At 49.1% G+C, this 11,812-nt stretch overlaps 3 protein-coding genes across 4 annotated transcripts in view; 1 reads left to right on the plus strand and 2 right to left on the minus strand.

Moving 5' to 3' along the window:
* Positions 1–7,118, minus strand: part of LOC120949012 (histone-lysine N-methyltransferase trithorax) — a 119,994-nt gene extending 112,876 nt beyond the window's left edge. Inside the window, exon 1 of one of the 2 annotated variants that reach the window (XM_040365941.2) lies at positions 4,891–7,118. In XM_040365941.2, the coding sequence (XP_040221875.2) occupies positions 4,891–5,388 (498 nt within the window). In that variant the 5' untranslated portion in view covers positions 5,389–7,118. The remainder of the gene's footprint in view (positions 1–4,890) is intronic. The other variant, XM_040365940.2, reaches the window with a different exon arrangement.
* Positions 7,119–7,715: 597 nt separating this feature from the next.
* On the plus strand, positions 7,716–8,773 carry LOC120951588 (uncharacterized). The gene is made up of 2 exons (XM_040370385.2): positions 7,716–7,848; positions 7,980–8,773. The coding sequence occupies exon 2, from the start codon at positions 8,018–8,020 to the stop codon at positions 8,597–8,599; it is 582 nt and encodes a 193-aa protein (XP_040226319.2). The 5' UTR covers positions 7,716–7,848; positions 7,980–8,017; the 3' UTR covers positions 8,600–8,773.
* Positions 8,774–8,950: 177 nt separating this feature from the next.
* Positions 8,951–10,194, minus strand: LOC120951589 (histidine-rich glycoprotein). Its single transcript, XM_040370386.2, has 3 exons — positions 10,005–10,194; positions 9,651–9,884; positions 8,951–9,559 (listed from the first exon to the last, which is right to left on the minus strand). The coding sequence occupies exons 1-3, from the start codon at positions 10,017–10,019 to the stop codon at positions 9,356–9,358; spliced, it is 453 nt and encodes a 150-aa protein (XP_040226320.1). The 5' UTR covers positions 10,020–10,194; the 3' UTR covers positions 8,951–9,355.
* Between the last annotated feature and the right edge of the window lie 1,618 nt (positions 10,195–11,812).

Genomic DNA, 11,812 nt, shown 5'->3' on the forward strand with positions numbered 1-11,812 from the left:
ACCGCAAAACGCTCAATCTCTACACATGTTCGGTTGGTGGTGTTTGAGCATATTACATTCTCTCTTTTTCTTTCACGCTCTCTCTCTCTCTCTCTCTCTCACCCCTGTGCCCTTGCAACAACGAAGGGGGACCCGAGTTTTGTTATAGAAAATTGATCCGACGCGACACGAAAACGCGTTTTCAAGCTGCGCTGCAGAAAACACGATGTAACACCCAACCAACCCTCCCTCCCTCCCACACGCAAAAGCCTCTCAAACGCACCTGGTCAGTATACGGTGATGAGCATGTGTTTGTGTGTGTGCGCGTATATGCGATGGTTTCTGCGCGTGTTTGCGTACACATAGAGATACATGAATGAGCACACACTGTACGGGTGGGAGTTGGAGACCGTGGGGGGTTGGTAGGGGGGGGGGGGGGAGTGTGCGGCCACCTTTGTGTGTTTTTGTTTGCGGGAAGAGCGAAATTTTCACCTCCACACCATCCAAAAATGCTCTCTTCTGCGTGTGTGAATTGATTTCGCCTTCGGCTCGAAGAGATGACGGGTAGACGACCCCGCGGTGGGAGAGTTGGGTCGATGAGACAAACATACACACATACGCACACGCAAGCGAACGCATATTTCATCTTTACTGCGGATAATTTATTTATTGACTAGCGTTTTATTCGCCTTAATTGAAACGGTTAATTTATAGACTGTTTGTGGTGTTGGTGGGTGCGTACTGCGGGTACATCAGTATCACCCATCGACCCCAGTTATAATGTGTGTGAATGATCATTTCGGGGTAGGGGTGTGAATGAAACATAAACACAGCACCGCAAACAAAAAGGGAATGCACCATTGATTATGCCATGCGGGGGTTTCTTTGTTGCAAGCTTACTAATTGTACATCGATACGATGTTTACAAGCGAAAGCGTCGCACTCTGTTCCCCAACAATTTCACCGGCATCATTTGCATAAAAGGCATGAGAACAATCATACAGAGCCCCACAGACACGCAAAGGGTCACACAGTGTTGTAGCACAACAATGGCAAAGGGCCACAAAGAAAGAAAAAGAAAACAACCCGTTCCTCCAGAGCATCGATTAATAAATAGTCTCGCGTTTTTTTTGTATCACCTCACCGTTTCTTGTTGCATAAAATAACGCAAATCGGTCTCTTTACGCGGTGTGACAACCACCAATACACACACACCTGGGGGAACGACGAACCAGTTCCCGTGTACAAGGCAGGAGAGATAGAGAGAAAGCACGCTCGCACGAGAGAGAGAGAGAGAGAGTGAGAGTGAGAGGAACGAGCAGCGAAGATTGAAAACTTGCCCAAAGGGCATTAAAATAAACTCGTAGCGGCTTTTTCGGGGTTTTTGCGGCGAACGTTTGCGTTTTACACACCTGGACACACTGCCACCGCTCTGCTCTGCTCTGCCGTGTTCTGTCATTTCTGTCCTTTCTGCGCGCATCGTCCTTTCCCCCCCCCCCCTTCCGTCATCGGGACACACTCGGGCAAAAAGGGCACACTGATACAAACGCACACACACACACACACACACAAACACACGTAAAAAAGGGAGGTATAGGTGGCGCTTGCCGGCACTTTCGAAAAGACCAAGAGAGAGAGAGAGAGAGAGTTAAAATATAGGAGCCTCTTTCCCTCGGGTGCACACACGGTCACGCCGAGATCGATCAACAGAGAGCCCAGGCCACAGCGGTGGTACTTAAATAATGGATTACATTTACATAGCAGCCACACAGCAGTGTCTGCCTCTGTGTGTGTGTGTGTGTGTGTGTGCGGTCCTTTGTGCACTTAAAGAAAGGCGCAAGAAAGTGGCACTTAATTCCGTTCCGTCGACCGAAAGGCGGGCGTTATGCAGGAAAGGCGGAGATCGGGAGCGTTCTTGTTAAAATTAGTTTTAATGACCATAGCATAGCGCCCACAGGGCGAGAAGCAGCTAGGCGGCTTTTCGAAGGGTCGATCGATTACCACAACACACGCTTCTGAACCTCATCCCCCTCCTTGCGCTAGCAAAGCGACAAGGGTCGTCGAGGCGGCGGTGGCTTTTTATCACACTTAACACCACGCAGACACACACACACACACGTAGAAACACGGTCTTAGCAGGCGGCATCCACAAATTATACAGTGCCAATAAACCGCCACACGGGTTGATTGAATTTCTCCGGCATCGATCGATGTACACGCGCTGGTGTGGTTGCTGTTGTTGTTTCGGTGTGTGGAAGAGATTTTCCATTATATCTAGAACATCTTGCGTCACCCGGCTTCTTCCCTCTTGCCGAACACGGCATTGCATTTTACAACCAGGCAAGGAAGCTCTACATTTCAAGTGTGGCAGTGAGTGTGTGTTTCGGCTGTTTTAAACCCGCTCGCCGCTGCAACAACTCCTGCGGCAGAAGCTCCTCGTCCAATGTGTGACGCACGCGGATTGTGTCTAGGGGAATTCCCCTTTTTTATGCTTCTCAGCTGTTTCTCAGCCGTCCCTCGGTGCAGTGCATACAATGCCAGCACAGCACACACAGAGCCCGGAATTTGAACGTTTCTTTCCAAAGGGCCCCGTCGCTCCACCACACGCACACACACTTTACACATAATCGACACGAAAGTGCAGCATATGTGTGCGCGCGTGTGATGCATTTTCTCCCTCCTTTCCTTTCTTCTTCCTGCTTCTCTGTATGTGTGTGTATGCGTCTCTTCCATCTAGATACACACACACGCACACAAGAGACAGGGCAGAAACGCAAAATCAACGGACACGATTAGTGTTTCCATTTCCCTTCTTTTTTTCCTTGAGGAGCGATCGGCGGTTCGGCGTCCGTCCCTCTCCTTACCCTCCCGGCTCTGTGGGACCGGTTCTGCATCGCTGGAAGGTGTCAGCAGGGTGGTTGTTCCAGCCAGACCGGAAAATGCTAGAAGAAAACGGTTCGGCTGACGCTGTGCAACAAAACCGGAGCACGTACGCAGTTTTTGGCCAGCAAACAACCAGAACCGGAGTGAGAGTCCAGAAAAAAAGCCTCCGTTTACAACAACAAACCCCCTCTTATTACGAAGACAGCATGTGGGTTGTGTGCGTTCGGTGGTTCGGACAGAAAATGCGTCGCCTCCCCGCCGGGGCGGCGGCGGCGGCTGCAGTGGTATCAAGCAGCGAGCAGGGACAGAAAGAGAGTGAGTGCCCGAGGCACACCCACAGGAAGGGAAGGAATGGTAAGAAGAAGAAGAAGTAGAAGGCAAAACGCAAGAGAAAGATCACACCAATGCACACCATTTTCCGGCCCAAAAGGGCAAAAGGTAACGACAGCGGTAATTGTTGCGCCTGACCTTTCTTTCTTTTTTGGTTCCACACAGCATGGAGGCGGCGATAATTGCTTGTTTTTTGGGAGGGTATTTTTTTTTGGTATCTAACGAGCTAACACAAGATCACATTTTTGCTGACGCAATGGTGACGGTGGGGGAAAACAGAAACGATCAGGGTTTTAGAGGTTGAGTCGCAAAAAAAACACAAAACGAACTCAAAAACTCGGAAGCGCGCCTTTTCTCAAAAAAAAGCTCAAAAGCCGCGCTGGGACACATGTTATTAAGTGCCGTGTTATTATCCTTCGAACGCTTCTTCACGCTGCGTTCAGCTCGCTAATGATTCGCCACAACACACCACCGCAACCTATTTTGCCCTCCCGCTGCTGCGAGATGGATCATTTCCGCTTACCGGCGGGCGCCGGAATCGCCGGACGCCGGAAGGAAGTGGCGGCGGCGGCGGCGGCACCGACCGGAAAGAACGTTCAAAATCGATCGCTGTTGTGAGTAGCAACACAGCCTGTGGAGTGGAGATGCCGCTGGATGCTAGATGGTCGATCGCGACCTGCACAGATTATACCAATCCCGACTAATTGCCTCTTCCTGTAGCCATCAGCAACCAGAGCCCACCACCAACACCACCACTACCGCCGGCCAAAAAGGTACGAAGCAAATGGTACGAGAACGAGGGATAATTTGGGGCGGTAGTTTCTGTTTTGTAATGAGCTCAAATGAATATTTGATTACAGCAAACTCGATTTAATGCCGCGCGCAAGCGTCTAGAGTTAATAATCGCCCCGTCATTTTTGGGGTGCTTCTGTTGCTGCGCGCGGCGCACCTTCTTTGCCTTGTCTGCAGTGAAGGAGGAAAACAAAGAAAAAAGGCGGGTTGGTGGTTGGTTATTACATTACGCACAGCAGCGCAGCATCCAAAACCATTTGCAGCTTCTGTGTGAGCGCGATGTACAGCACACGGTCGGGGTACGGACGCTCACCTTTGACGCCGTGGAGAGTGTGTATCATTGAGTGTAAAAGGTAATAATGAATTAATCAAGGTGCAGGAGCATAGCCTTTCAATTCAAGGTCTTCAAACTCAAACTGTTTAGCAACGTTTTCAATTGTTCTGTTTACACGCATTGTGTGAAGCAGAACGATGCATTATCATGTAGTTTCGGAACGTTTGCGGCAATTAATCATACATTAAGGTATGTTTTTAACAGGCGTGATTGCTCTGCCATCGATGGGAAAATCATTGCATAGGAAAACTCTTCCGATACGATCGAGCTTTGTTTTTGATGAAACGGTGTTGCTCTATTTCAGATGTGAAGAAGTAGGCATTGCACGATATTTCATACTTCCGAGGAACGCTACGCTGGGACGTTTGTTCTAGGATTGGGCCAGCTCATTGGTAGACAATGCAACATGCAACACGTGTTGAAGTGCTTATCAGCAGATAATTCGGTCGGTCAAAAAATGTGTAACATAAGAACACAATTGAACATATCCTCGTATCGTCTTTAAGGTAAAAAAATGTTTCTAAAACGACAAGCAAAAAAATAAATAAATAAACAAGCGTTGCGAAACTTACCTTTGATGCTGCTGCTGCTCCGGCCGTCTGTTTGTCGGTGCCGTTCCTTCGTCCGCTTCCATTCTCCGCGGTCGCCGAGGACTGGCCGGACCCGGCTGTCACTGTACCACTGCTGCCCCCGTTGCTCGTCACTGTGCCTCCTTTCGTTGCCTTCGGGCCGGCACCGGACACGGACGAATGTTGTTGCTGCTCTTTGCGCTGTCCGAACGCGGAATGCTTCTCGCTGCCGCCGCTGCTGCTGCTGCTGCTGCTGGACCGCATCGAAACCGTTGCTGCGGACGACCCGGACGAGGCAGGCGACGACGTGCGGTGCGTGTTGCTGCTGGCAGCCAGGACTGACCCCGTTGCACTCCCAACTCCCGACTGGACCTGCTGCTGCTGGCCGTGGTTCTCCTGATTGTCCTCATCGCTCAACGTGAGCCCGGCCGGCGACAGGACCGAGACGCGCTTCTTGTTCACCAAACGCGACGGTTTGCCGGGAAACTTGGACTTGCCCATGGTAGTCGAGCTGGTCGGCTGCGGGCTGGAGGACGACTGCGGCTGCGTTCGGGCGCCAACTTGCTGCACATTCCTGTCCGCGGCCACCACCGCCGGGGGCGGACCGTGGGGATGCCGTGCTGCCGCAATGTGGTGCACTTGATGATACCGCTGTTGTTGCACAATTATTGCGACCGTTCCTTTTCGATTACTGCTCTCTTTCAACAACGGCGGCCGGACGCCTCACTTTTTCACCAGCAGCACAACAACACGGTGCATTGGTTGGAAAATCTCAGCACAGGCGGCAAGCACAGTGGGCGCACACAACACAACACAACACACACACACACAGAATGAGAAATTACACGCACACTTTTACACACGCGCGGGATTGATGATCAACTGTGCGATCAACGGACACACACGGGCACGGGCAAAGATGACACGGTTTTATTTTTAATACCGACAGCAACATTTAGCGCAATGGCACATGCTGACGACAACGATTAGACTGCTCTCGCTCTTTCTTTCCCACTCTCTCTCTCTCTCTCTCTATCGGCCTCTTGAGAGCACGTACACAAACACGCATACACACTCGCGCACTTCAAATATCACACCTCTTTCGCTTGATGCACGCACACAAACGCACGCCCAATCTCTCTCACACACACACATAAACACGCACACCGTTGTGGGAACGGGGGGACGACGGTTTCCAATTTTTGCGCTCACTCTTTTTTTATTGTTGAAACATTTTTTTCATTATTTGCATGTGTACACTCCTTATCTAGCAGCGGATTGTGTGCCGGAGGCCCGAAACGAAATGACAATACCGTAAGAACCGCTTGCTGGCGCTGCCAGAGGTTCCGCTGCCTTTGTGTACACTTTTACGAAAATTTCATCCACGCTACTGCTGCTGCTGCTGCTCTGGCGCAGCTGCTTATTCGCGCGCTCCCTCTCGCTCGCTCAAGCGCGTACTGTCGCGCACTCTTTTTAGCGCGTTTGCTTCTTGTGCTTCAAAACTACAGCTTCGGGCGAAGGGACCATATGCGTACTCACTGCTTCTTACTTCAAGCATATGCGCACACACATTCACGCACACACCTAGGACGCACACACACACACAAACGCACGGGGGTGCGCTTTCCTTTCCATGCACACCGCACTACTGGGATTACAACACTGGGGAATGCAGCAGCTTCCTCTGCTAATCTGCTCAGCTGCTGCTGCTGCTGATTTCCATCCGCTGAATGTTGTTTTTCTTCCTTTTTTCGCTTTTGACAGCTTCACTCTGTCACTACTTCACTGCTGCTTTTTTATTTATTTTTGCTTCTTCTCCCGCTCTAGCGCACACAAAAACCTTTCTTTTTTCTTCTTTGCCTCGCTTTCTTTCGCCCACAGTGGAGGAAAGCTCCACTAGAACAATAGATTGGACACGCACACAGAAATATCTTTTGCCGTGAAACGACCCTCACGCGAGCGACAGCAATTGATACGTGGGTGTTTGCTGCTCCTAATCACACAACGCAATCAAAACCTGCATTCACACAGGCATCACATGCACATACACACACACGCACACAGATTACGTGAAGGTTACTACTGCTTCTATTTTGCTCTCACTCTCTGGGTGGAAACGTGCTGGGTTCTGAAAACGGCAGACCGCTGCTCCGGCTGCTGCGTATCCGCTTGTTGTTGTGTTGTGACTGCCGTGAGCATATTACATACAGTATGCTCAATGCTGCGTGCCAGGCCGTTTCACGCGCAAAAATGCCGAGCTCACGCACACCGCCGTGCAAAGCCTTGAGGATTGCACCAACACTACCACACGCGCAGAGCGGCCAGGCTGGTACACAAGTTTGGTGTTGGGAAGCCATTATGCGATGCAATGCGATGACACCGCAAGAAGGAGATTCATTAAATGTTATTTGCTGAGCATTGTTCTGAGGTTTCAGTACTTTTTGTATTTTTGAACGTTTTGAGCATTTTCTATCAATTTAATCGTTGTATTTAAATGTTATTGCATGAAAATATTCAATTCTTTTCCGAATTCAATCTGCCAGTTATTTCACCGTTGACCAACCTGAGTTTCATTCAAGTTGCACGCGAAACTTCTATTGTGACAGTAAATTGGGTTTATGGTAGCAGGTTCAGTTCTTTTCACTGCGCGAACTTGAAAATGTAAAATGAAAAAAAATAATGTAAGTAGCATGATTTCTTCAAAAAGGCACGTAAATTAATATCCTTCTGTTCTGGATGCTGAATACAACGCATTTTATCAAAACAAAATATTTTCTATCGGCCATCTTTCGACAGTTGGCACGCGACGATGCAACCTGAACTACATGCTCCTTCGCACTGTTGACAGCACCAGAAAAATATTTGTTTACATTCGGGACGGAGCAAAGTTTTCGATAAAAGTTATAGAAATTAACCAACTTCACTCACAATTCTGTGATTTCTGTGATAATACACTCTACAGTAAGTTGCAGATATTCATCTCATCAAGCAATTTCGGCTGTCCTGCTGCAGCTTATCACGCTTGTGCCAATTCCCCGATGACCTCATCGATCGATTTCTAACGGTACCACCTAATTTCCACCTGTTTCCAGAGATTTCCCATCCTCCGTCGTCCCTTCCCAACCCCAACATGGATGCACTGAACGTGATCGAGAAGCGCATTGATAATCTAAACCAACTGCTCGGCCCGCTGCCAACCGATGAGAGCCAGGCGGAAAACCTAACCGATGCCATCCTGTCCGCGGCGTCCTTTCTGCCGTCGGCCAGCACCGGCCACCTGGCGGATGGTGCTGCCCGTGGCGCCGTTCTGGAATCGTTCAAGCGGAAGGACGAGCTGGAAGCGTACCTCGATCCGGCCTACCTGGAGGAAAAGCAGGACATCAAGGCGAAGGAGATGTACATCAACACGATAGCGAACGATCTGGCCGGGACGTTCGAGACGCTGCAGAAGATCAAATCGCTCGAACCGACGCTCGGCGCGGAATACTTCCGCAATGTGCCGGACGTTAGCGAGCAGCTCAGTGCGATGACGAAGACGGCCGGCGAGCAGAAGCTGGCAAACGAGCTGCTCGAGGAAAGCCTGGTGATTGCGATGCAGCGCTACAGCGAGATCCAGAGTGGGATTAAGGATTCGCTCAAAGCCATGACCGACCGGTTGGACCAGCTGGAGGAGCGTCTGGTGCAGAAGAAGAAGCAAGACAAGGACATCTAAAGGTAAACTATGTAAGGATAAATTTGGGGAATGGGACGAATAGAGGTTGTAAACTGTGCTTAATTGTGGCAGAGAGAAAGAGCAAAAAGGGAAAGAGAGATAAGGATTTATGGATGGCTTCTTGTATTATGCCACACTAATAAATATTGCTAATTCACTTAATATGTTAACTAATCGAAAGCGTTCATTTTAATTGTGATATCATTTTTAATGGGAAGTAATTCCGCACTCAACAGTATATTTTTCATGATTTTATTGATGATCATTTAATAGTTCATTCAGTCGTAGCGTGTTTGCCTGTGTAGAATTTGTCTTTCGTCAGTCTTTTGGACTTTATTTTATAACGTTTTTTTGTTTGTGCCATATGCGAACAGCTTCTCGCGAGTCATATTAAGGGTTAACAACAAGTAACATTTAACCCTTAACAGCTTGCACTGAGAAGAGAAAACACGTTCTCTCACACAATTGCTGTATGAGGCTTCATGAATCTAACTTTCTGTCCACGTTATCTAACAACTGCAAAAGTCTCTTCCAGAGTGGAATAATAATACTTTGTCATGATTCGAATGATCGGAATTTGTTTGTTGTGTGAGTGGCTACTAAAAACACGACTGGAGCGAAATGGATTAATACTTATGGATCCTTAGCCATCTTGCGGGGTGTGGATGAGGCGGGTGAGATTAAACATTAAATGACTATATCACATTTTGCACACGCGATGCACGTAATGACCGCGCGCTGTCCCCATTCTGCACCTTACTCCTCCTGCTCATCCAGCTCGTGGCCGAACTGGTGCTGCTCGAACTCGTGGCCACCGTAACCGTGCTCCTGGCCGATATGCTCCGAACCGGCATGGCCCAGATCGTATCCGTGTCCGCCGTGCAGCTTGCTCTCGAACTCGCTGTGGTTCTCCAGCGTCAGCCCGTGGCCATGATGCTGCTCAGTCTCGGGATGGACGATCTGGAGGCGGAGCGTAGAATATGTAGATCAATGTATTGGAACCCTCTTGACTACCACAGTTTCTTCCCCCAAAAACCCAAACGCCACCCACCTTCAGGTTGTGCTTGAGGCCCGAAATTTCAACCGGATGCTTCAGGAACTGCTGATCTTCCTTCTTCACGTACACCGGCACGGCGTGGAAGTGGTGAAACTTGAAGCTCTGGTGCGACGTCGCATGCTTATGCTCGATGTTGTGATGATGCTCCGTCTCGGACACATCGTCATCATGATCGTGATGATGGATTAGACCGGCATAGCACACGCCCACAAACAGCGTCACGAAGATCTGCGAAAGGGGTAGATCACATCATGTTAGATTTTCGGGCGAATTTCAACTTCCTCGACACGAGCACGAGAACACTAAACACTGGGAAAACGGTCAACCCCATCACATCTCACTACTCACAATAGACTTGAACATTTTCGTACGAACGGTTGCTTCCTGCTAAACGGGCACACTATCCGGAAACGGAAACTTGCACAGGCAAACTCGAACGGCTTTTCGAACGGGTAACACCACAACGGGATCACAACACTCGAGATAGTCGACACGACTGCACGCGGACGGGTTGCGATGGTTTGTGATGTCTTCGGTGGCTACCGTCGGCGGGCTTTATAGTGGTGTGCCCCTCCTAACGCACTAACGAATCGGTTCGGCCGTGTGTGCCCATGGTAGTAGTGTTGGTGGTGGTGGTGGTGGGAGTGGTTGGGATGGAAAAGTGCACCAAACGGGCCCAGCGAAAGCGAAAGTGAATGCGTTGGAAATGAGCTCGCGCTCTGGAAATGGTTTGCAAGGGTTGGTGGTAAGAGGCGAGAAAGGGAAAGACGGACGATCCCCTAGGTCCTAATGAAGATCTCACGTGATCTAAATGTCCTATGTGTTTTATTCTATGCTGAAGATACTTGAATTATTCAGATATCTGAAGTAGATCCTCATGAAGGCTTCACGTGATTTTAATGCCCTACATTCTATATTGAAGATATTGAATCTCTAAAAATAAGAGTTACAACAAAATTTATCGGATATCTTATTAATCTGATATGATCTTCACTAGATCATACAAATACTTGTTAAATATATTGTTATGATAAACAGAGTTGAATTGAATCAAACGTTAATTCTCCAATGTCATAACAACACATTATACTCCCAAACTACCTCATTAACCAAGAATTACACCGATCCGCTCTACCCTTACCCTTAGCGTTACCTAATGTGAGGAAAAAAGACCGACAAATGATCTCCCGTGCCCAGAGCTCGATTATTATGCTTACAGGAAAATCCTATCACATTACGTCGCAACAAAACAAAATGACTCTAATTGTCGTGGCGCAATGGACAGTGGGCAGGCACTACATTCAAAAGTGTCCTGGTAATGAGATCTCCGGTTTGATGTATCATTTTTACCTTCTCCAATTATGCTGCGCCACAACGTCACAACTAAAGCTCGCAAACAAGTTGATCGCTTTTGCAGCGGGAGAAAACAAACAAATTATTAGCCCTATTTCAATATCCCTGTGTGTGTGTGTGTGTGTGTGTGTGTGTGTGTGTGTGTGTGTGTGTGTGTGTGTGTGTGTGTGTGTGTGTGTGTTTGTGTGTGACACAATCTGGCGCCACCACAATGGTTCAGCTTTCGGGGATTTGCTTTCGACTGAACATGCCACACAGCTGCGTTGACCGTTTTCGGTACGCACCACGCAGAGCTTACGCAAAGGGCAGTAACGCAGCTCATCCATTTTGCTGGAACGGGACCGATACCGGTACACGCGCATACTTTCGACCCTATCGTAAAGGGAGACCCTAACCCTTTGGGAAGTTGTCCGTGTCGATCAGTAAATTGATTTCTCATGATCAAGCTTACCCAATTGAGCGGTTGCGCTGCTCAGCCTGATGCTTGTCGGCCAGCCAGTCCGTCGACGACGGAGCGACGGTGATGTCCCGCATGGTCAAGCGAAACGAAGCGAAAAAGGGCCGGCGAAAGCCATTTCACTCTTGATCGCCGGTTTCCATCACGCGTGCCACGCTATCTAATGGCCATCTTTTACTACATCTTTTACTACGCCTAGTCCATGGTCAACCGTGGAGATCATCCTTAACGAGAGATGGCTGGCTCCGACCAGACTCGGTGTCATGTCGCGTCGGGTGGAAGCGGTGGATCTACTTTCTTCTGCCAGGTGCGACAGGTTTACCGTGTACAGGCTGCCCCGACCGGA

Source organism: Anopheles coluzzii, chromosome 2 (assembly GCF_943734685.1).
Source record: "Anopheles coluzzii chromosome 2, AcolN3, whole genome shotgun sequence".
In the NCBI taxonomy this organism is placed as follows: Eukaryota; Metazoa; Arthropoda; class Insecta; order Diptera; family Culicidae; genus Anopheles; species Anopheles coluzzii.

Excerpts from the sequence above, each read along its gene's own strand:
- LOC120951588 (XM_040370385.2), top strand. The coding sequence starts at position 8,018 with ATGGATGCACTGAACGTGATCGAGAAGCGCATTGATAATCTAAACCAA.
- LOC120951589 (XM_040370386.2), bottom strand. Across the intron at positions 9,560-9,650 it reads GCCTCAAGCACAACCTGAAG|ATCGTCCATCCCGAGACTGA; the intron begins GTGGGTGGCGTT and ends CTCCGCCTCCAG.